Consider the following 26,292-nt stretch of genomic DNA (forward strand, 5'->3'; position numbering starts at 1 on the left):
AAAAAAAAAAAAAAAAACCTAGGCAGATCAAAAGTTTTGTGTGAATCAGCTACCATATAGCTCTAACCTTCAAGAATCTATCTGGAAAGCTGATATTTTAAGATTTCTAATGAAAATTTATCTTCATATCTCTGCAACTGCTACTTGAGAATGGACTTTTTTATTTTGATATGAAAATAAAACATACCTTCACTGAGCAGGTTGGTGAATGTAGTTATAGAAAACTGGAACTTATAGTTGAATAATAATAAATGATTTTGTTTGTTTGTTTGTTTGTTTGTTTTTCTATATAGCTCTGACTGTCCTGGGTTGAACCCAGAAATCCTCCTGCCTCTGCCTCCCAAGTGCTGGGATTAAAGTTGTGCGCCACAACTGCCCTGCCTAAAAATTGTTCCTTAATCCTAATTAATTTTGTTTGTATTCTGCTATAAGAACAAAAGAATATTAGGGAGCCTGCCAAGATCATTTTGATTATTCTTATCCTTAGAAGCAGTTCTAATTACTTGCCGCATGTAAAAATAAATTTTCTTACTTAAAATAATATAGAGTCCCTGAAATTTGAAATGTAGAGTTGGATAGCTCCATCTGGTTTGTGTTTTGTTGTGGTGTTTTTATTTTGTTTGTTTTTTTTTTCTCAAAAGACCATGTGTGCACACTTATTTCATACACTAAGCTTTATAACGTTCTATACTCTACAGTTTGCCTGTTTTGTTTGCTTGTTTGTTCATTTGTTTGTTTTTCTAGTTCTACACAGGTGTTTGTCCATTCTTCATATGCTTGAAGAAGTGTTAATATTTCAGCTTGGTTTATAATCTACTGCACTATGAAATAACAAAATGTGTCTCTGGGGTATTTCATCTTGTACATGATCAGTTAAAACAATGACAGCTGATGCTGGTGAGGACGTAGGGTTAGGTTAACACTCACTCATTGCAGGTGGAAGTAAAAACTTATACAGACACTATGGAAATTAGTGTGCCAGTTCCTTGAGATACTGGGAATGGATCTATTTTATATTCAACATAATCATTTTTAGGAATATACCCAAGGACTCAAATACCTTACTGCAGAAATAATTGCTCAAACATTCCCATTACTGTTCTATTCAAAAAAGCAAGAAATCAGAAACATCTTAGATACACATTGACAGATTAAGGACTAATGACAATATTCAGCTCCTAAAAATAAAATCATTAAATTGGCAGGTAATAAAAATGAAGCTAAGAAAATCATCCTAGCCCGGTGTGGTGGTGCACGCCTTTAATTCCAGCACTTGGGAGGCAGTGGCAGACAGATTTCTGAGTTCAAGGCCTGGTCTACAGAGTGAGTTCCAGGACAGCCAGGGCTACACTTGATCTTTGACAAAGAAGCCAAAAATACATAATGCAAAAAGAATCTTCTAATATATATGTACTTTCTTCTTAGAACCTCATGGTACATACTTCAAAATTGACCACTGACAAAAATTGGTAGTGGGGACATACACGTCAAGATATGGGGGTGGGGAGGAGGGATGGGATGCAGAATAGTCAGAGGGTGGATGGGTGGGGGAATAAAATATGGAGTGTAAATAAATAAATACATAAATAAAAGTGAAGGCTGGGCAAGGTGGCACACACCATTAATCACAGCACTCCGGAGGCAGAGGCACGGGGATTTCTGAATTTGAGGCCAGTCTGGTCTACAGAGTGAGTTCCAGGACAGCCAGGGCTACACAGAGAAACCCTGTCTCGAAAAACCAAAAATAAATAAATAAATAAATAAATATGAACATTAGTGGTTCTGACATTGTTATTCTGTGCCTCAAAGAGCAACACATTTTAAAAGAAAAGAATTGATCAATAAGAGACACATTGAGAAATGGGTGGAGAAAGCACAGAGTAGGAAGCTAGAGAAGGTTGAGAAAGTGTCCAAATGTCCAATGCCATTCTGATACAGGGTAAAGGAAAAGGAAAGAGGGAATAGAAGAAAAAGAAATGGGAATGGTACTATGACATTTAATTTAGCAAGGTAATCAAGTAGTCGTCAATTAACAGACTTGCCTCTAAGGAGTACTAGGCTTCCAGAACAAATCTGTCTTATCATTCTTGTCATAATCAGCCATTACCTTCCTGAGAACATGATGGAAAATGACTGTGTCACAAACATGGACATGGGTCTTTTGACATCATACCTCCAGGAGTTGATCAATGTTCATTTTCATTGATGTCACACATTGATTATCCAAATAAAAAATAAATTCCAGAATAAGAAGCAGTATTCTTTAAATTTATGAAAACATTTGTACATTGCATCAATCAACTATAGTACTAAAATTTGAACATTCTCAAATATTTGAAAATTCTCAAGAATGAGAAATAAATACCAAAAGAGGTATTTTTTTTCTGTCAAACTTACTCTAAGAGTTTCTGTGCATCATCATATCCAATAGGATGGACAGGAATACTTGGAAGGCCAACAGCCTCTGTCAACTCATGCCTATAAGCATGTTCTGAGGGGAAAAAAGACATAATTGTCCATTAAAAACAGTATTTTTAAAATGGGGTTTTGTAAGTAAGATTAAACAATCCTTCCACATATTCTAGAAATAGTAAAACTTCAAGTGTCAGAAAGAATGTGGGGAAATTGAAACTCTCATACATGTTTGTGGGACCATGAAGTCACATGATAGCCTAGAATAAGTCTCTTAAAATATTCAAGCAGTAGGTATAGAGATGGCTCAGTAGGTAACAGCACTGACTGTTCTTCCAGAGGTCAGGAGTTCAATTTCCAACAACCACATGTGATCCGATGCAGGTGTACATGCAGATGGAATACTCATATGCATAAAACAAATAAATACATCTTTAAGAAACATTTTTTAAAAAAATGTCAGTCAGTGTTCTTTGCTTTTTAGAAGCATTTCACTTTCATAGAATACCATTTACTAGTCATTGATCTTAGTGTCTTTGTTATTAGTGTCCTATTCAGGAAGTTATCCCCTTGCTAATGCATTAAGGCTATTCTTTACTTTTCCTTCTAACAGATTTAGTGTATCAAGTTTTATGTTAAGGTCTTTGATCCATGTAGACATGATGTATTATTCAGGATTTTCTAGAGTCACAGAACTTTTTGAATGTTTCTATATATTAAAGAAATTTATTGTAATAATTTACAGTCTTTATTCCAACTAACCAAACATTGGACACTTGTGAATGGGAAGTCCAAAAGTCTAGTAGTTGCTCTGTCAATGAAGCTAGTTGTTTCACCTGGTCTTCTGTATAAGCTGGAATCCTGAAGAAATAGGTTCCAACAGGTGTTGTGGCAAGTAATTTTTCCTTCTTCCAATGTCTTTATGTAAGCCTCCAGCAGAAGGTATGGTCCAGATTAAAGGTATGTACGACCACGACTGGATCTGGAACATGCTTTGTCCCACACTGACCTTGAACTCAGAGATCTCCTTGCCTCTGTCTTCTGAAATAAAAGGGGTGTACTATCCTACCAGGGCCTAAACTTTTTGTGTCCAATATGCTTCAAGATCTCCACATCAAGATCTGGGTCAGAAGACTATGTTTTCCAGTCTCAAGTTCTGGATTACAGGTGTATGCACGCCATTTCTGGATTGTAATTCATTCCAGATGCAGCCAAGTTGACAATCAGGAATAGCCTTCACACTTGAGTTTTGTTTTGTGCAGGATGGTAGGTATGGTCTTTTTTGCATTCTTCTATATGTGGACATCCAATTAGACCAGCACCATTTGTTGAAGGTGCTTTTGTTTCCCCCAAATGTATACTTCTGGCTTCTTTATCAAAAATCAGGTGTCCATAGTTGTACAGATTTATTTCCTGGTCTAAATTTGATTCCATTGATAAACCTGTCTGTTTTTATGATAATATTATCCAGTTTTTATAACTACAGCTTTGTAATACAGCTTAAGATCAGGGGTGTTGATACATCCACAAGTTCTTCTGTTGTACAAGATTGTTTTAGCTATCTAATTTTTTTTTAAATCTGAAGTTCAGTATTGTTCATTCATGTTCTTTAAATAATTGTGTTTGAATTATATGTGGGTTTTATTGAAGCTGTATGTTGCTTTTTGAAGGATAGCCATTTTTCTAAGTTAATCTTACTGACCCATAAGCAAGGGAGATCTTTCCATTTTCTAATATCTTCTTCAAAGACTTGAAATTTTATCATACAGGACTTTCACTTCCCTGGTTAGAGTTACTCCAAAATATTTTATATAATTTGTGGCTAATGTGAAAGGTGTTGTTTCCCTGATTTCTTTTTGAGCCCATTTGTCATTTGTCTATAGAATAGCTATTGATTTTTTTAATTAATCTTGTATTTAGCCATTCATGGGAACTTGAGAAGATCAGGGGAGCCTTTAAGGTTCTGGCCTAAGTCATCTTCATATATATTATGACAAAGTAGCTTGGTGTTCAGTGGGAACAGTGGGAACAGGGGCTGTCCCTGACTCGTTTGCCTACTTGTAAGATTCCTTTCTTCATACTTGTTACCTTATCCAGCCTTGGTATGATGGTACATGCCACTTTTACTGTAGCTGGTTAAGCTGTGTTTGGGTGCTGTTCCTTAGAGGCCTGCTTTTTTCTAAGATGAGGCAGAGGCAGGTGGATCTCATAGGGGGTGAAGGGGAGAGGTGAGAGGTTTTAAGGAGGAGGAGAAACTGGTTGTGATGTAATATATGAGAGAAGAAAAAAAGTAAAATGAAAGTGTAATTCAAAAAACAAAACAAACAAAACTGTTAAATAGAGAAGTACTCTATTGAGCACTTCTGTTCCTAGTTCTTGACCCAAGAAGAGAGGTGAGGGAATATGGAATAGGGAGGAGACAGCTAAACTAAGGGTCGTGAGGAGCTATTTGGAAGCCTAACACAGTACAAGCTTCTTAAAATGTATACATATGTAACAAAATCTAAATGGAATCACTTAATAATAATGGAGACAAAGCCCCAACTAGACATCTTTTTTATTCAAATGAAACTTTCAGTGCTATGAATGGGTAATATGTAATCTAGTTGTTGGCCATTGTGGGCTCCATGGAAAACCCCAAACTACCTAGTTTATTGTGGTGACTATTAACTGCTCCCCATCAACTGATGATAAGGCCCTATTGCTGAAGACAATATCTATAAAAGTCATTGAACATGGAGAATTTAAGCTGGTGCCTACCTACAGTCTTCACTTCCACAGACTATTGTTTATGGTATTGGAAGGAACTCTGCATGCTACAAAAGATGAAAGGTAAACACCAACCCAGCTACACACCTTCAATCTACAATAATGACCTGCCTGCTAAGGTGCTCTAGGAAATAGAGGCACAAATATTGCGAGGACAATAAAATAATATCTGATTGAATTTAATGCCCACTCCATGAAATAGAACCCATTCCTGACACTGCTTACATAGCCAAAAACCTGAAACTGGATAGGCCTGGAACTAAATGAAAATCCAATACTACTTTTCTGTTAAATGAATGTAGCAATAAAATGTCTCTAAATGTCATTCTGCTAGTCTTCTATCAATGCTTCACTCAGACATCATCAGAGAAACTTACACCTTCAATAGATTCACAATGGGACAATATGCAGAGTGAGAGACCTTGGAACATTCAATCCTTAAAAGAATGTCTCAGTTGCATCCTTCCTTCCTGTATCAGGGAACCCTCCAGAAGAAGAGACAAAGAGTTTAAGAACCAGAGAGGACGAAGGATACCAAGGAAACAAGGTTTTTAAATACAACATAAATGATGCACACATAAACTCACAGAGACTGTGGCAGCACGCATAGTGTCTGTATGGTTCTGTGATAGAAGGGTTCTTAGAGCTGAAAGGAGGAGACAAAAATCTCTATCCCTAACCCAGAAGTTATCTCAAACAGATAATAAATCACAAATAAAAAATTAGTTTTCTCCAAGAGAATTTCACTGGGAATACAGAACATTCTTAAGAGCAATCGCAATGTCTGACAGAAAATGATTAACAAATAATGTACTCAACAATATCTTTGAAGTTTCTACATCTTATAATTCTTTTTAACAGCTTGGAAGAAACCTTTTCAAGTGTAGAAATGAAAAGTTAGAGTAAATAAAAAATCTCATTGCATTTCTTTCCATTTACACATCCCTTTATATGTTTATATTGGGGGGTTCTTTTCTTTTTTATATTCTTTGAAAATTTCGTGAATGCATACATATATTTTGATTGTATTCATTCCCACTCCCTCCCCCCAGCTCACAATAAACATTGTTGCATTAATAACTACTGAGCCCATTTAATACTGCTCCTATATATATGAGCGTGGGGTCATATACTGAATCATGGAAAATCTAACAATGCCTGCCCACCACAATGTGACTCTGCTTAACAGTGGAGTAATGTAAAGTTATTTTAAATAATGAGCATACTTATTTTAGTGCTCTGTATTTTAATAATAGAATTAAGAACAATCACTGCAAACATAAGCTTTTCAGATATATATGATTTGATAGATCAGAGATGAAAAATCCATATGTAAACATCATAGGTACATGGCCAAACTCTTTTATTTGAGTTATAAAACCTTGCTCGTTCCAAACTATGCAAACAAAGTGAACAAAGATTTTTTAGACATCATCTGATATCTGAATCCAGTCAAAACAATTTAGCTTGTTTGTTAATGATTAACTAGGCTGTGCTTCATCAAAAGACAAGAATGTGGACTCTGAGGCCACATTGTGACTTTGAACTCCAGTGCTCTACTTAGTGGCATAGTGAAAATGCCCATACATTTAACACTTAGTCTCATTTTTCTCCAAGACAGAGAGCATAACACCTCTTGCCTATAAGGTTGTTAAGGTATTCAGAAGCTGTCATTTAGGAAACATTACTTGGCAATTTTTACTTACCATTGCAAAGCAACTAAGGCTTCTATATCATTAGTGCACTGTCTAGACTCTGTATCCTAGGAAAACTATTTAATCACTTTTTGAGGTCTTTTGATTATTTTCTATTCATTACTAGAAAATTAAAAATTATCCTCATGAAAAATATATATTCTGAGTATGTTTTTTTTTTTAATACGAATAGCCAACGTGGCCAAAACTCATCATGAGAAAAAGAGCAGAGTAGAACAGATATGAGTCCATTCATATTCATTTTTAACCCACATTCAAAGTTGGTATTCACACATGCTACTGCAAAATTATTTTAAATATATTCTTGGTATGCTCTGTTCCTACCCACATGTGTCATGTATCATATTAACCATGGACTATATAACATTTTAATATTTCAAAAAGTCAGAGTTCCAAAGTTGCAGTCTTTTTTCTCTCTCTCTCTCTCATTTTTCTCCAATTTTTTATTAGGTATTTACTTCAGTTACATTTCAAATGCTAGCCCAAAAGTCCCCTATACCCTCCCGCCCACCCCGCTCCCCTAACCACCCACTCCCACTTCTTGGCCCTGGTGTTCCCCTGTACTGGAGCATATAAAGTTTGCAAGACCAAGGGGCCTCTCTTCCCAATGATGGTCTTAAATTATGAGGTAAGGAACATAATTAAATAATTTTCAGAATTTGAAACACTTTTATTTCTAGCATGAAAAACAATAAGAATATATGTTCCTAGTCATTTTGACAAAGAAATTTTTTTTACATCATTTGAAATGGTCAATTGATATGATGGTTGGGATCTAGCCACTCACCGTTTGCTGGGTAACCTGGTGTAAGTGGGTCACCTGCACCATTAAGATTTAAGACATTTCCACGTTGGACACCACCTCCAGGGATGTTCCAGCCATCTGGATAGGACTTCACCCCAGGAACAAAATAGTCAGCAGGGTCTGAGTAGAGAATCATCCCTTTTGCCCCAGCCAGTTGAGCATTTTTAACCTAGAAAACATCATGTTACTTTTCTCAGTTTAGTTAAGTTTTTACAGACTTAATAATGACAGATCCCAAAGTGACATTACACAAATAGTTAAGTTTCATTTTCTATTTTGAAGACCAGGTCTCACTGAGATTTCAAGACTGAACATTAATTCACTTTGTAGTCTAAGAAGGACTTAAACATGTAATCTTCTTGTCTCAGAGTCTCAAGTGGCTACAGCTAAGTGACAGTAGGCATAGATTCCATGTTATGATCTAAAAATTAATGGTTTTGCAGAGTAGAAAATGTTGAACTCTCTCATTACAGTGGGAAGAAGAATTTGCTATCGCCTCTTGTTTTCTAGAAGCAGAATAAGAGTGTAGAATCCCTAAACTAAGTTCCCATTAAATGTATGGCTGAAAATGAGTAAATACTTCTTACAGTACTTATAAAAAGGATCCATATTGAACTTAAATAGAAAATCTTTGAAGGTGATATATAAAACAAAGGTACTGGAAACTAGTAGGAAACCCATTGTGAATTTCTTTGTGTTTGTTGGTAGGTCACAGAATCTTGCAGGTAAAGAATACCTGCGGCATCCACTCTGGTAAATACAGACAGAATTTCAACAGCAAAACTCAAAATCTCTTTCTCTGTTAGTGTGTCTTCTTTATAAAATGGAATGTACAGAGATAAGAAAACCATAATCTCAGAAAAATTGTAAAATATATATTATAATATTTTAGATTAGTGAGAGATGAACTTTAAAAATATTATCAAGTTGTATGAGTTGTAAAAAACAGTAGAGTTAATTATAGCAAATCCACACATGAATAGCTTGTGCTCAGATTATACTCATCCACCTATGATCCTATCTCCCACCATCCTCTCTATTTCTCCCCTACTTACTAACAAATAGGCCCATCACTCCTACTTATCTGTGTATGTTTGCTCTTATTTTTTTTTTTTGAATCAAGATTTTACTTATAAGGAAACAATGCAGTATTAATCTATTTAACTTAACCTTATGCTTGCCAGTCTCTCTACTATCCTGAAAGGACATCATTTCTTTACCATATTTCCTCTGAACACTTTCCCATATCTGGCAATCACAATCTTCCCAGAACAATTGATCTTCATTTCCCGTTCCAGTTTAAAGAAGTCTTCAGTTCGAGCATAGTTGACATACACTAGATCGCCCTGTTGAGATCAGAAATAATTTAATATAAAAAGTAGCATGTGGAGGTATCTCTGAATGACAAATGTTTGATCTTTAAAGAGGGATAAAGCTAAAACACCAAGACTGCCATGACAGATGAGCCTCAACTAGGACAGTCAATGGAAAGGTTACCTTAACTTAAAAACGTTATTTGACAGGTTTGGAGGCTCATGAATTAAATGATAAATTTTCTCTATATTTTTCCTGAATAGGTAAAGATATAGAAATACCACCTAAAGAATAATGTAAGTATTCAAATTCCTACACATAATCTGAAAAATATCAGTCACCATACGTTGAACAGCATTTGATGAAAGTAAGTATTCTTCTCTTTAGAGTGCACATTCAAATTGGAGCATAGTGAGTCTTTACAAATGTCAGAGACCAAAAAAGGCCCTGTATTTCAGGAGGACTTGTTTTAATCATTTGCATGGTCACACGTAAGCATCACGTCATCCTTATGTCTCAACACTGTTATTTGTAAAGGGATTTTCCAAAATTCTTTTCACCCTTTAATCTAGTCCAAAAGGAATTCTGCACAGTCACATGCACATTCATTTTTCTGCACAAATATCTAAAAATAAATTTTATCATACCTTTATGAAAGCAAGTGCTTGCATTGTAATATCATTTCTAGCATACTATAAATAGCAATGTTTTAGAAACAATTACATAGGTGTTCATTTATATATGAAGGAATTTAAAAACTATTTGTACATATTTATTACTTAACTACTTTCATTTTAAAAATATGAACAAGGTGTGAAAACATAGCTTAGTGGTGTAATACTTATTCGGTATGTAACAAGCTCTAAGGTCAATCAACACTACCACAAAAAGATTAGTTTTAATCAAGATCACAAACCACATGACTATATTTTGCTATACTGTTATAATTTTGTCAATTCTTTTTTTTCCTAGACACTAACTTAGAAACTTTTGCTACGGGCTGGCTCTAAAATGCACTGCCAACATTCCTCTTCAGTTAACGATCTGCTTCATCGGCATGGAAAACTCTTCAAAAGAATATAAGAGCTGGGGATGGAGATAAATGCTCTAAAATGTTGTCTCCTTGAAGCAGTGGCAGTGGCATTCAGGAACTTTGAACCCCCATGGTTACCAGCAGAAGAATATGCCAGCCAAAATTCCTACATAGATGGATGAAGCCCTGACATTTAGGAACTATTGGCAGTTGTTAACTGAAAAAAAGATGGAGAATCATTCTTTCATGAAAGAGTGGTTACTGGTAGGTTTCCTATGCTCCAGGAGATGACCTCACAACTATGCATGTATTGGTACCACTAACTTATCATCCAAATAAAAGAAGGAGGAATGAAAAAGAGAGAGAAAAGAAAGGAGAGTGTGATACAGAGGAAGAGATATTAAATTGGTCTACTCACATTTCTTAACTTTACCAGTAAGTTCTCACTCAAAAAAAAAAAAAAAACACTTAGAATTTTGGGAAATATATCCCCTGTAAAGGTCACAAAATAATAGCTATCTTTTGAAAAAACTGAACTCATCATAAAAGAAATTGTTCTGGAGATGGGATTGGTGAAGATATTGGTTTAAAACCTTGCAAACAAAAGTAGCAAATATATAACCCTCTATGCAAATTGTATTCTGAGTTAGAAAACCACTTTGTTTTTAGACAATGGGCTTCTTGTATGATTTACACTGTGCTATTGTACTGACTGTGAATACAATGATACCCTTGCCTTTGAATCCTTTCTTATTCCTTCAAGCTTCTATTTGCCTGCCCTTATCAACATGAAAATATTGGTGAGAAAATCAGTGATTATCAGAGAATGGTCCAGAAGAGCTACATCACAAAGAAACTCTTGAGAACCAGAATCTGGGCTTTGCAAACCCTCCACTTATGTCACACAATAAGGCCTGGGAAATACTACAGTATTTTTAAACACATTGTGAAGTTACCAATTTTAAAGCACCTAATGCTTCGACCAGTGTTATTCCTTCTAGAGAATTTAGATGGCATAGACTCAAGAATGAGTAATAGAGACAGATACTGCATATACACAAAATACAGATATAATTAATAAAGAATAAATACTCTACTGGCTTGGTTACAGTTGGTGCAAGATTTACAGCAGTCAACACTAGTCTTCTCTTGGTGTGCATATATCAATCTCATGGAGAATATGCTCCTTCTACCTCTGCTCAATGTGGAAAAATTTAAGCACGTTTGAAAGAAAGAAAAATAATTATGTTAGGATTTCTTTTTAGAGAGGAGGAAAAAAATGGAAGCCAGATTGGTCTCAAACTCAGAGCATTCCTCTGGTCTCATTCTTATGACCTCTGGAGTTATAAGTCTCAGCCAACATGCCTATGCTACTGTTATTTCTTAAGTGTAGAATAATTATAGAATTACAAATTTATTAGGTTTCAATGAGTCACTCAATAAATCATCAAACTAATCCGTGTACGGCTACACTTTTGTCTTCATAATGCACTATACACCTATTTAGAAGTATAATCTGTTTTCACATACAACCTTTTTTACACCACAGTACATGGTGCTCCTTGACTGTTGTACATTAAAATAGAGCTCTAAGATTTTTGAAGTGTTCCAGTAATTCTAAACTACATTTCATTCCTACAAGTGCTATGATCTGATGGTATTTGTCCATATATTTGATACTGATATGGCAAATGAATCTTAGATTTGAAGTAAAGCTTGGTTAGTATGTGGACTATTATACATGTAGTCATATGATTCTCTTGGTGGAGACATATTACAAATAATGTAGCCAATTTTTGAATGTGTATAGTACAAAAATATATGAAGAATATTTGACAAAATCACTATTTGGCATGTTTTGAAATAAAGAGAAATGCAGAGAAAATGAGCAAATTATTGAAAATTTAGAAGATAGCTGCAAAATCTAAAAGTTTTAAGGCTGTATCATATGCTTTAAATACTGAAGAAACTGATAAAACTCAATAGTAAAAATGTCAGAAGATCACCAGGAAAGAAAAGGGACTATAATTAGTCATTTACACGTGAAAAACCTGGTTAGCTAATAAATATGTAGGCCTAAGTAAGCACAACCTTAATTGTAATCAAAAGAAACATCAATTAAAAGAGATTAAAATAAACAAAATTTTAGTTACATAATTTTATGTATTTATGAAAATGTGAGGGAAGGAGTATGCTTAAATATTACAAATAGATGGATAGGTGGCTATAGGTTAGATATTGGACAATTCCTTATTTATGACAATAATACAATCTCATTATATGTTTACTGTATACAGAAAAACCCTTAAAAACAGTGTGATATTGTATAAAATAATGGACGTTTAGGAGCAAATTATGTATTTGACACCAAAATAATAGGTAAGTTACTTGCAAGGAGCATAAAAGAGAGGGCTGCCACAAGTGATCATTACAGTGGACACTATACCTAACCACCACAGTGACAATGACATCTGATCATCACAATGAACAGTGTGGATGACCATTAGTGGCCACTACAAACGACCATGACACCTACTTCTACACATGAGCACCTGCCTCTGAGGCCAAATCTCCACTTCCTTCTTCCAAGGCTCTGTACTTCCCAGGAAGGATTGGTTTGCTTTCACACTACATTAGGGGAGGGCTCTGAGGCTTAAGGTACTCATGGCTTGGCTGAACCACTCAGGCACCACAACATATCCTTATTGTTGTCCAGGTGCCTTGTTGTCCAGGTGACTAGGGGTCTGCTTGTCCTCTGCAAACTAGGGAAACTCCATGCTCTGATAATCCTTACCATTCCTCTTTTCTCTACCTCAAGGCTGAGGCAGGGAGCTGAGGCTGGCACTACCCTGGGCTCTGTATTCAAACTGAAGGGCTAGCAAGGACTCAAGGCTTTCAACCAATTGCTTTCTATAGTATAAAACCCATCTCCACAATGCCACCAAAATAGATATAGACCAGGACCTTTCCTTTGCCATCTCTTCTAGCAGGAAAGACCTGTCCTCAATGAAAAGAAAGATAAAAAATAAATACTAAAAATGAAAATAAAATTTGGGACAGCATGGAATAAAAGAGAGAGAGAAAAAGAAGTCAATGATTTTCCTTTTAGCTAAGATACTTCAGTTGGATCAGAGAGGTCTCTTTACTGATCCCTTTCTTCTCACCAAATTGGTAGGTGGTGTGTTTGGGTTAAGGGATGCTTGGATGGTCATGGATTCAACAATGCATGGTTGAAGCTCAGCTCTACACTGTCACCCTGAACAGAACAAGATTGAATATCTTTTAAAACATGTCTTTTTATCATGGGACTAAAGTAAGGAGAACATGCAATCATGGATCCAAATTTTCAAAACTATACATCAAAATAATTCCTCTATTTTTTGTTTACTTTAAGCATTTTACTTTGACATAGTGATGAAAATTAACACACAGACACACACAGACACAGACACAGACACAGACACAGACACACACACACACACACACACACACACACACACACACACCACATAGCAATGATTGCCTCAATGGTGTATGAAATTGAGAAGTGGCTTGAGGGAATTTTCTGAGCTAATGTCAACACTTTCTATATCAGTAGAGTTTTGAATACACAGAAGTGGATGTTTGAAGACATGGCCCCTAGTTGAGCCAGGCAATCTACAAAATTTTTAACCCAGAATTGTTCCTGTCCAAAGGAAATGTAGGGACAAAAATGGAGCAGAGACTGAGAAAGACCACTTGGTTCCTGGCCCAACTTGGGATACATCTCAAGTGCACACACCAAATCCTGATATGATTACTGTGGTCATCTTGTACATGCAGACAGAAAAAGCTCTACTACCAACTGACTGGATCAAATGCAGGTACTTTCAACCAACCATTGGATTAAGATCTGGGACAAATATGGAAGAGTTAAAGGAAGGACTGAAGGAAATGAGGGGACTGCAAACCCATAGGAAGAAAAGCAGTGTCAACTAACTCAGAACCATCAGAGCTCCCACAGACAAAGCCAAAATCCAAGTAGCATACATGGGCTGGTTCATGGCCCCAAGAATACGTGTAGCTGAGGGCTCCCTTGTATGGCCTCAGTGGGAGAGGATGTGCTTAATCCTGTGGAAATTGGATGTCCCTGGGAAGAGGTATGTTTGTGGCGGTAAGAGGGTAAGGGAATGATGTGAAGAACTCAAGGAGGGGGACAGAAAAGGGGGCAACTTTTGGAATGTAAATAAGTAAAGTAATTTAATAAAATGAAAAGTGGGTGCTTGTGAAATGTCAATAAATGTGTAGATTTGTACATCTTATTGCAGCATACTTTATTCTCAAAAGCACCATGAAAAAATTAATACTTTTTGTTATTAAGGAAGCCTAGTTTCTTAAATATGGAAATGATATAATTTTGAATTACACAGAAATCCCTCTTGTTACCTTTTAATTAATGGTTAAATATGGAAGCAAATGGGGCTTCTGCTTATCATTTGTATTGTGCTGTGCTGCACTGTTACCTCTGGTGTCCCTTGTGGAGAGAAGGCACTGTATGGTGGCACTACATCTGATATATTCTCATATCCTGGGGGTGGCTGTTCAGATAACGATGTTTTGAAAATCTAGAGAAATAAATAAGAGATACAGGAGTGAGTCAGTTAAAGTTTAACATAACCAAGCAAGAAATGTGCATCTATGTCTCCTTTCAGTTATCATTTAATGATTTCAAAATTCATACCAACACCAAATTCTGTGAGCAATGTGCAGAGATGGAAAAATTTAGACCTTGTTCTCAGGATAAATTTAGGTATAAATCTATAATAATAATAATAATTCTTAGCATTGTCAGGAACTAACTATGTTCTGTTTGTGAGTGAATAAAAAGGAAGTTCAAAGAGACATGGCTTCCCCAAAATGAAGACAGCTGTATCATAAGGAAAGGAAGAATTGATGACAGACATTATAGAGAAACACACATTCCTGTCTTCTATAAACAACAAATACTCAGCCCAAATACCAGGTGTTACATATATCTTTAGTTATTGCATACATTATAAAATATGAGAATTTGTGAAGAATAATGTTTGCCAAAGCCATAAAAATCTAGGCAAAGTGGAAAATTGCATCTTACTTTTATTTACACTTTTTAATTTTAAGTTTGTATTTCTGTACCTCACTGTAGTGATACCTGTTGTAGAAAGTATTTAATCTTTTTGACATTTTAATATTACTTTATTTTTATTGTATTTTTTATTTATATTTCAAATATTATCCCCTTTCCTAGTTTCCCCCGAAACTCCCTTTCCCATCCCCCCAGTTCCCAGATTTAAAAAAAAAAACAAAAAAACCTTAATAATTATAAAAAGCCTAAATCATCAATAAAGCTGGGCAGATATCTACCATCTATGCTATCATGGGTACTTTCCTATCAAGAACCCCAAGTTATAACTTGCTATGTTCATAATGGGCTACTACTAACTCTAATTGGCCAGCCCTCATGGCCAAGTTTTGAAGATTCTTACCCTGTGGCATCTTTTGCTCACTCTACCTTCTCTCTTTCCCCCTAGTGGTTCTCTGACCCCAATTCAGAAATCCAAACACTACCTATGTCTTTTCTCCCCAGACCTTGACTGTTGGCATTTTTATTTAATCAATAATTTTAAAGTAAGGAGCAAGGTTATATTTTGTGTTCAGATACTCTGGATTTTCTGTCCCTGTGAACAACCAGGCCTTGGGGGTCAATACTTAACATAGTAAAAGACCAAACCTCAACAGATGCATCAACAAAACATCTGTGTACCAGCTTATTAATACATCTGCAGTAAGATGTAACTTCCCAATACACCACCACGACTGTTACAATAATCCTTTTGTAATTCAAGTTAGACTACAATTAATGAGGTAGTCAATGCTGTCCTTGAACCTCATGATTATCATCGTTACACAGGTTTCCTAATTCTGGGATTAGATAGGCAATATCACAATTGAATAAAATAGTGATTAAAAATGAAAGCTGATATAAAATACATATTTAAAAAAATCATTATTATGTCAATATATATATATATATATATATATATATATATATATATATATATATCAGAACCAACTGATTGTTTTTAAATTTGAAATATTAAAGAATAATATTGTGTTTAATATACAGTTTGACAAAAATATTTTTTTAATTGTAAGAAATATGTGATAGTACATGAACATTGCAATAGATCCGAGCACTAAACCTGGACCTGAATGATCAAAATGCGAATGAGAGTGCATATATCTGAAATAAAAGCAATGCAAACATGCTGCTTACAGAAAATAAGCGCATGGCTAAAAGAACCATCTCGTAGTGGAATAATGATTGCCCTAGAAAGGGGAGCAGAGCAAGAAGCAAGATGCATTCTAGAACTGTGATTAAAAGACTGATGCATGATTAGTAACAAAAGTTTAATAGCAATTTGAAAAGAAAGTCAAATATGAGAATAATCTAACTTGTAGATAGCTTGGAAAACGCTATTTGTAATATAATAACCTCAGTTAAGAAATAACTATTGAAAGCATTGTAGACTGTGCTAGTTGGCTGCAGAAAATGTACTGATAGAAATAAATGTTTTAGTTATACTTTATTGTTTTCCTATTGAACATACATCTTTGACCAATCTCAGCTGTATTATAATGTCTTAGGCAAGTATGTACCTGGTCTTGTAATAAGTATTATAAATTCTTTGCTATAACTATTCTGTCTCCAATTTGCATTTTGCTTCCAGAGGCCTAACATAAAGTCTTAGTAAAAGCCCATGCACATGGTCATTTAAAAAATAATTAATCAGTGTGTCTAGGTTTTTGGCTAAGATCAAGTAAAAATACAAAGTTTTCAACCAACAAGTCCTTGCTAGCTGAAAACCCACACTATGCCTCTAAATATCCAGCTTAACTGTGAATCTAGTCTTTATGATTTAAATCTGTGGTGTCTGTTTAGAAATTGAAAATCTTAACCTTATATTACTTTTGAAATTCAGATATAATGCTAAAAATACAGAAAGTAACTATAATGAAGCTTCCTTTTAAAAAACATTTCGCAAATCACACTAAGTTCAAACACTCTAAGAAATAAACTGACATTGATGAAGAGCTTTTAAAGGGAAATCACAGCAGTCTTAATTAATTTGGATCCCCAATATCTTTCAAACACTGGACCACCAAACAGACAGCGTATACCAGCTGATATGGGACCACCCAGCACACATGCAGTGTAAAACTTCCTGGTCTGTGTTCATTCAGGGACAGTGCACCTGACCCTCTGGAGACTGGAGGCCCCAGGGAGTTTAGAAGTCAGGTGTGGTGGGGGTGGGGGCATCCAGGTGGAGATGGGGTGGGGTGGGGAGGAGGTGTGGGACTTGGGGCAGACAGAGTGTTCATTGGGGAGTTCAAGAAATGGTATATGGAAATAAAACTATGATTCACTTTAGTAAAAATAAATGCATATGGAAATGTTAACTTACTGAGGAAAATTTTTCCCTTAAGAAAAAAGAGATAGATGAATTATACACTAAATTCATTTTTCTCGAATCAAATGAAAAAATGTAGAGAAAGGAAAAGAGGTACAAAACAAGGTAGAAATTTATTTCGTTATTATATTTTTCGAGATCTTTAAAAAAAGTTATGGTTGGAGAGATGCCTCAGCGGTTGAGAGCACCACTGCTCTTCTGGGGGTCCTGAGTTCAATTCCCAGTAACCACATGGTGGGTCACAACCATCTGTAATGGGATCTGATGCCCTCTTCTGATGTGTATGAAGAGAACAATGGCATACTCATATACATAAAATAAATAAGACTTTGTTAAAAAGTTTAAAAAATGAAAAAAAAATAAAAATAAAAAAAATCCCCCAAATCACATTAAATTCAAACACTCCAAGAAATAAACTGACATTGATAAAGAGCTTTTAAAGGGAAATCACAAATGTCAATAATATAGCATTCAATAAATACATGGAGATGATGCAACTGAAGTGAAGTCTTTCTGATTATCGTTTTTACTTACCTCATTTCCATCTTCATCAATTATTGAGATATAGTTAGGATGGGTTTTATTTGGATAGGACAGCAAGACATCATAGTGGGATAACTCAACCAAATCCAGGCCAAATTCTTTCCACTGGTCATGAATTTGCTTTGCAAGCTCAAAATTATTTTGTGTTCCTGCCAAGTGTGGTGTCCGTGTGAAATTACTGGTGAAGAAAAATTGAAAATGTTTAAACATTAACTTTAGTCTGTTTGAATTTTCAATAGGCACCAAAAAAATCCTACTTTTTTCATGCCTATAATATACAATATAAAGAAGTAAATATAAGACGTGGGGACTTTTCATGAAGAATTTAAGCCTAATGCCTCTTACTCAATGGGGCATTCCTGAAAGCAATAGCTCTCATAGATTTTTAAATCTATTGTAATTAATGTATGCATATATATATGTATTCCTACAGATATGAAACTTTTATCCATATGTGAGTATTTAATGGTCTTTTATATCAAATCACTCTGTGTTCATTAGGAAATCCTATTATTACAGGTATTTTATTTTTCTCTTTTGGTTTTTCAAGACAGGGTTTCTCTGTATAGCCTTGGCTGTCCTGGAACTCACTTTGTAGACCAGGTTGGCCTCAAACTCAGAAATATGCTTGCCTCTGATTCCAAAGTGCTGGGATTAAAGGTGTCCGCCACCATGCCTGGCTTTAGTAGAGGGATTTTAAAGACTTTTGAAACATATATTAATCTGATTCGTTTGTTCAAAACCTATAATGTGTTCTAGTGATTAGATATACTTAATCCTATATACATCCAAATATTATATTTTAACTAAATATATATCTAACTTTGTATCTACAATTAAGTTTTATTTTCTTGTACTAATGAGGATCAAACCAGTGCCTTGCACATGCTCAGGAATAGAGTTTAAGTCTAGCATGTGCAAGGGCCAATCATTTTACAATTTATTCGTTTATCTCTTTTGCTTTACAGTCTTTCAAAAAGAATAGAATTTGTTTTTAAAGTTTTCAGAACATCTACTTCCCAGGTTCACCCTTATCACTGCTGTATCATTATCCTTTTCTCATAGATGAGACTAGAAGCTTGGTAAATTTTATTAGTCACTCGAAGTTAGTTCCCTCACAATGAGCAGAGATGGAGCTCAAACTAAACATCGTGCGATTTTAAATCAGCTTTTTCTTAATTAAAACCTATTATCTTTCCTTAAAGGACGAGTCACCAAAGCATGTTCCTCCATCCAAATCTGACCATAATTTGTTTTTATAAACTCTTCATAGGCAAACAGCAGCTTTATAATTTAAGTAGGAGAGGAAATAATATGGGATTTTGTAATGCATCAGCAAATAATAATCAAAGTTCAGTGCTCGTGAGTGCAATTTTGTCAGCACCTGCATATATATTTGTCAGGTACTTCCTATGGCTTCCGCTGCGCTTGAGGGGTAAGGTTAAGTAGTTATGGCAGATAGTTGTTGGCTTGCAACAGCTGGTCTTTCCCCCTACAGGAAATGTTTTCTGCGTCCTACTCAGAAAGCTTTCTGAAGATATGAAGTTAAAGCTGAAGATGTAATCATCACCATATAGAATGTAATACAAGTATATTCTTACTATAAAAAATTTTTGATGTTCTCAGCCTTCAATTCATGCAAAAACTCCTTCTTCATGCCAGAATGGGAAACATTACTAGTAGCTTCATTGGAGGGTTTTATAAACCACCCTGAAAAATACAAGCAAAATTATGAATGATATATGAGCTCGTGTCAGGATGTTGTTGTTTGTTTGGTTGTTTGTTTGCTTGGTTGTTTGTTGAGACAGCATTTCTCTGTGTAGCCCTGGCTGTCCTGGAACTCACTTTGTAGACCAGGCTGGCCTCGAACTCAGAAATCTGCCTGTCTCTGCCTCCCGAGTGCTGGAATTAAAGGCTTACACCACCACTTCTGGCTCAGATCTTATTTTTATGAGGGACACAGTTAATCAATTATTTCTCATATGGTCTGTGATTTTCATGTTTTCCCCTTGCTTTCTTTTACAGAGAAAAGAGCATATCTGTATTGCTTTTAAATGAAAAGAAAGTACAACATATTTTAACCCAATTTCAGTTATGTGTGTTGCTCTTATTTCTAAGAAAAGTTGAATGTGAAAATTCAATTATGTAGTGTTGTTTCAATTATTAGAGATAAAATGCTTTTATAAAATGTAGCTTTTCCTCCACTTACTTCTCTTGTCAATAATTGCTTTCTTCTCTGTAGAGCTAGAACAGAAGCTCACAATGAATTATTTATGAATACAGTGACTGGTGAGATTGCTCAAGCAACTAAGAGAATGTAATGTTCTTGCAAAGGACCTGACTTTGATTCTTAGCACACATTTCCCAACACAAGCCCATGGACATCTCCTCTCACATCTACATACATAATACATACTCAAAGATATAACATATGAAGTTATTGAAAACTAAAGAGAATCTTAATTATGAATATATTTCATGTATATAAACTATCTCAAAATATTTTTTAAAAAAACAGAGTTTCAGATTGCTTTGAATTGGACACTGAGGCAAAATGCACAGATATTTTTGTTTCTACTTAAAAATTGTCTTGAGAAACTGAAGTTCTGAAAACTATAGTAAACTACAATATACTTCAAGTTCTACAAGACATCCATTGCTCAGAAAGCCACAGACAGGTTACATAACCTGAGCCTTAACCCCTGGCCTCATAAGTGGATTTTAATCTGAGAGGGAGAGAATATCCTTATAGAGTTTATAGAGTACCTTACCTGAGAATAAAGAGAGTTACTGAGCCAAACCTCATGGTTTTTTTGCCACTATTGATAACATATTTGAAGGCATATATGCACATAAATATGCACATTGAGACCTATGGCTGAGCAAAGGAAATTACTGTCCCTGTGCTTAACTAAAGACCCTAGTGTTGACTGTGAGACTAGGAAACAACACTATAGGTCTGAAATAACTCACAAGTAAAAAAGATAGAGGCCTGTGGTAGACACAGAATACTAGGAAACTAACAAACTGAGTTATTGAACAGTGAAACCAAGGAATAGTAACGGGGGGTAAGAGAGTAGAAATGACTTGCTTTTAGGATATGTAGACTTTTGAATCCCATGCTAACCTTTCCAAAAGTTGATTCTCACTTTCAAGCTGAAATAACAGAAACTCAATTTAATTCAATCTCACTGGGGCTCGCAGCAATCATAGGTAATTACTGATATCTTTGTGTTTAGTTTGATTGAAGTCTATCTATGGCCCAAGGCAACAATTGTTCCATAGCCTGTCTTTACCAATGACATAGAAGTAATTCAGAATTCAGAGCAAAGATGGATGACTTAATGACAAGTTAGACTGGCCTGTGTACTAAAGTCCAGTAGGAAACATATCCCTCATCAAAAAGACACAAGTAGTTTTCTAGTAAAGTTCCTCCTGCTAAATAGTGTCCTATTATCTGTAAGTTTCTCATACTAGTTTCATCATAAATATGGGGAAAATTAAGGTTGAAAGAGAATAGGTAATTTTTTCACAATAAATGAGAATTAGTGATAAAAATTCTGAATTTGTAAATCAGCTAGCCTCTGCTACTGATTTCTGGTGCTGATGGTTTCTTACAGAGTTGGACTAAATCTGAACTAAGCTCATGAGGCTCCTGTTAAGGATGTGTTCAGGCAGGGCAAACAGTAATTCACATTTCCCAGAATGTCTCTCTGCTTGTCCAAGGAAGAATGTGAGGAAAAAAGAATCCTTTCACAGAGATGCCCTAGATACCGTGGTATCCTTGAAACTGCCCCAGTTATGAGCCAGGTGAACCCCACCACCACCACCTCCCCAAGCAGGCAAAAGCCACTAAAACCAAGCTTACTACTTGATTTGTATCTGCAGCCACTGGGAATCTGCAGTAAGAAGTGTGGTGTCCTACATGGTTCCAGTGGGTCAGAGCTAATTCTAGTTACTGTTTCGGGTTTTTGTTTGATTTGTTTTGTTTTGTTTTGTTTGTAATCTGACTTTAATCTATGCAATTCAATTCACAGATAATTTATTCCGAATTCAATCCTGCTCAGACCCCAGGAAACCTCTGCCTTAACTCAGTTACTGCTGGTTCCTTCCTCCATGCAAATCACTGCACCCCGGGAAGACCGTAAACCTCTCCTGCAGACCGAGCAGCTGGCTACAGAGTGCAGAAGCGAAGGAACAGGGAGATTATGCACTTTGCCATGCAAATGCATCATACCAAAGAGGAAGCCAATTACGAAGGTTCCGGAGAAAACCAGCACCAGTGTCCCAACACGGAGCCAGCGCTGGCGGTGTCCCAGGACCTCCAGGGAGTCTCTGTCCTGCAGTGCATTCCACATCTCTGACAACTTTAGTTTTCCTCAGCAGTTCTCTTCTACTTCTACTGCAGAGATTCTGCGGGCTAAAATTTCCTCCCACTACTATTCCCCTGAGAAATAGAAGTCTCTCCTAAGACTTTCTCCGCCCCCAAATTCTGGTGTACTGTTAGCCAATTGTAGTTAGGCTAAGGGAAACTGCCCACTCTGGCTTCTTTGGAGCGAAGCTTCACAGTTTCCCTTTGAGACTTTACTGACAAGAGCTAAATAGATAAACAAGAATATCAGAAAGCAATGATAACTTGCCAAATAGTACAGCCTGTACTCAGTATGGCAGAGTCCTTATACTTGCTTAATGATCCGTACTAACTTCAATAAACATTGAGGAATGTGAGAGACATAGTCCTGAAGAGCCAATACTTACACACGTGAGTGAGCACGCTCCTTTCCCTGACGATTTCTCTGTCTGTTAATCTTGTGCTTAAGTCTCTGCTGAAATATCCTCCTGATGAATTCCAACTCTACTAATTTTTTTTGACATTTGAAATACATGCCTCTTCCCCAAGTTATTTGTACATTAGTAGATAAATTAAAGTGTGACCTGAATACTGATGTGTTAGAATGGCAGGTTGCATCTCAACAGCACACTAGGCCAAGGCAGTTCCACGCGGAAGAGGTTTTATTGGGGAAATAGAGAGAAGGTGGTGGCAGAAAGAGAAGAGGGAGAAGAGAGATGGAGGGGTGTTCTCCTTATTTATGTGGTGAGATAAAGGTGGGAGGTGAGCCAAGTGGATGTTGGGAATATGGTGCCTGTTGCCTTGGCAACCGGTCTGCAGGACTCAGGTCAAGCTGTAGCCTATGTGATGTCATAGGTTTGGGAGATACCGATACCATCTTTCTTTTTCTAAGTGTGGGAGTAATAGATTCAGATGGAAATACTGAATAAAGAAAATTGTTACCTTAACTGCACATCTTTTTGAGATTTTCTCTTGAAAGTTTTGGATAAGAGACAGGTTCTGGCCCAGACTTTAAAAACCAAGAACAAAAACAATAAAATTAATGAAGTGATTTACGTCTGTAGCAGAAAGGAAAGACAGTTCAATGCAGCCATCAATAGCAGCCTGAGGAGTTCTTTAATAATTATGAAGCTTGATCCTGGTAAAACTGGATCAATGATTTTACATAGAAAAGACTGTCAAAATATTTTAATAAAAGGCAGAATTCAGATTTATTAAAGGAATTTTCTTAGAGCTAAGATGAAAGGATGGACTATCCAGAGACTACCCCATCTGGGGATCCATCCCATCATCAGCCACCAAACCCAGATACTATTGCACATGCCAGCAAGATTCTGCTGAAGGGACCCTGATATAGCGGCCTCTTGTGAGGCTATGCCAGTGCTTGGCAAACACAGAAGTGGATGCTCACAGTCAGCTATTGGATGGAACACAGGGCCCCCAATGGAGGAGCTAGAGAAAGTACCCAAGGAGCCGAAGGGGGTCTGCAACCCTGTAGGTGGAACAACAATATGAACTAACCAGTACCCCCTGAGCTTGTGTCTCTAGCTGCATAAGTAGCAGAAGATGGCCTAATCGGTCATCATTGGGAAGAGAGGCCCCTTGGTCTTGCAAACTTTGTATGACCCAGCACAGGGGAATGCCAGGGCCAAGAAGAGGGAGTGGGTGGGTAGGGGAGCAGGGGGGGGCGGGGTATAGGGAACTTTTGGGATAGCGTTTGAAATGTAAATAAAGAAAATATCTAATAAGAAAAAAAAAGAAAAAAAAGGAATTTTCTGATTTAGAGTTTCAAGCACCAGATTTAAAAGAAGGGAGAATTTCTAAAACAAGGTAACATGTACCTTAGCCTGGGTGTGGCTTCTCTAATCAAGTTGTAATTTCTTATTTCAATGCTATGTATACCATTTTAGGTGGACTTTTGAAGCTATAATCTTTAGAGTTTCGCTAGAAACCCTAAACTACATAATAGCATATTTTCTGCAGTCCCCCTGAGAGGATTATGATTGATGATAAATTATAGATCAGCAGGATACAGGAAGTTAGAATATTTTTGCAAAAAATAAATCAGTTGGTTTATTTCTGTGATTCCCAGATAATAAGTGTTGAAGCCTTAGTCTGGGTCCTTGAAACTCAGTAGCAAATAATTTCAAATCTCTATATGACAGAATCCTTCACAGCAAACAGTAATTGTTTGGAAAGTCTTGCTTCTCAGCTGATAAGAGTCATGATCAGATAGTAGGATGAGGTGTTCTTGCCCCCTCTCATGTCCCCATGCTTGCTGAGTATTCTGCCTCATGAACAGACATGCACCAAGTCCTTTAGTTGTATACGTTCAACTAGTTACTTTTTCTAGTCTGGAAGCTAGTCTCATCATTAAGGACCCCATGATGGAATGGATCACACACCTGTCAAAATCTTTATTGCCTCAAACTTTACTGAGTTAGGTTTTCTGACTGTTGGGACTTCAATGTTACACAGGAAACACTGGTAACTCCTGTGGCTGTTTTAAATTGATTCAGTGGAAATGAGAGGAGGGGAATTATTTTAGCTAGTAAGCATGGGAGTGATGGTAAATCTACACTTATTCTCCAACTGAAATGATCTAAAATTCTTTTTGAATCAGAAGCACACTCTCACTACATAGATATGACTGTCCTAAAACTCAAGAGACCCACCTCCCTGTTCTGTCATATCTGCCTGTAAAAGGATTTTTCATCAGTAAACCTTAGAATTAGACTGATAACAAGATTCAGAAAACTTAAAGTTACAACATCCTATTATTGACAGATTAATTCTCCAAAACTTCTGCACTCCCTTTTTAATCACGCAACTCAGAATACTTCAGTGCTTGCCCAGTTAACTATAGAATGAGTCTGAATTCTGGAACAATGCACAAAGGCTCTCTCCACTTTGTGCCCTCTCCAACAGTTCTGCTAACTGCTATGTATTTGTATGCTAATTCTTTACTCTCATAAAACAGGAATAATAATAATAGGTTCTGTCAAATTCTCCTATAATAAGGTTTAGCATAAAATTCTGGCCCCTATAACTGAATCTTTGAATAGATACCATACTGTACCCTCCTCTTTCAACAGAAGAGTATTAGAAAGTAACTATTTACCATCTATTTCTTGAAGTCTTTTTAAATTCAACTTCGTACACATATTCATCAGTCGCCTTTGTTTAAAACCAATAAATTATATTATGTTCACTAAGCTTGAATGGAATGATTGTCTTGAGAAAAGGAAGAAATAAATTCCAAACAGCAAAATGAGATAGACGCCCTTACAGAAAAGCGTGTTCTTTCCCAAATTCAAAGAAGACACAGGAGCTCATAGGATCTGGTAACTGGGCTTCGGAGCAGGACCCAGACTAAGACTTCAATTGATGATCTCAATTAAAACGAAATATAGGCTATATAACTATTTTATACACATTAGTTAGGCCAAAGTTTTATCTTTATCTGAGGGACTCAGTTCTTATGGAAAGGGGCAAACTAACTCATCTTGTCTTATCTTTAGTTTTCAGAAAAGAAACCTTGCTTTTGAAAACACTTCAACATAATAAAAAAAAAATGCTTTTTTTCCCAGAAATTCATGGACTTTATTTTCACTTCATATTCAAAAACTGGGGCATGAAGTCCTGAGTACAGGACTACAGCGCTGCCAGCTGGTGGAAGAAGGTGCTAGCAGAACATTCAGATGCTATGGATACAGTCTTCTCTAGATGGTTGTAGAGTCCAGGTACTGAGCCTGAAGACAAAGGCCATCAGTGTTGCCAGTTGGTGCTGACGGCATCTAGTATTCCTGATTTATCATGGCAAGCAGGATAATCTGCAGGGCAACATGGGAAATAAGGAG

The 26,292-nt window shown here is 36.2% G+C and overlaps 1 protein-coding gene across 1 annotated transcript in view; it reads right to left on the reverse strand.

The window, feature by feature from the left end:
• The window catches only part of Folh1b (folate hydrolase 1B), a 48,694-nt gene extending 26,161 nt beyond the window's left edge, over positions 1-22,533 (reverse strand). Inside the window, exons 1-7 of the mRNA XM_021203337.2 lie at positions 22,319-22,533; positions 19,683-19,791; positions 18,073-18,259; positions 14,551-14,652; positions 8,922-9,047; positions 7,684-7,870; positions 2,398-2,491 (exon numbers count right to left, since the gene is read on the reverse strand). Coding sequence (XP_021058996.1) covers positions 2,398-2,491; positions 7,684-7,870; positions 8,922-9,047; positions 14,551-14,652; positions 18,073-18,259; positions 19,683-19,791; positions 22,319-22,439 — 926 coding nt within the window. The 5' untranslated portion in view covers positions 22,440-22,533. The remainder of the gene's footprint in view (positions 1-2,397; positions 2,492-7,683; positions 7,871-8,921; positions 9,048-14,550; positions 14,653-18,072; positions 18,260-19,682; positions 19,792-22,318) is intronic.
• Between the last annotated feature and the right edge of the window lie 3,759 nt (positions 22,534-26,292).

The sequence above is a fragment of the Mus pahari genome, chromosome 1 (genome assembly GCF_900095145.1).
Source record: "Mus pahari chromosome 1, PAHARI_EIJ_v1.1, whole genome shotgun sequence".
NCBI lineage: Eukaryota > Metazoa > Chordata > Mammalia > Rodentia > Muridae > Mus > Mus pahari.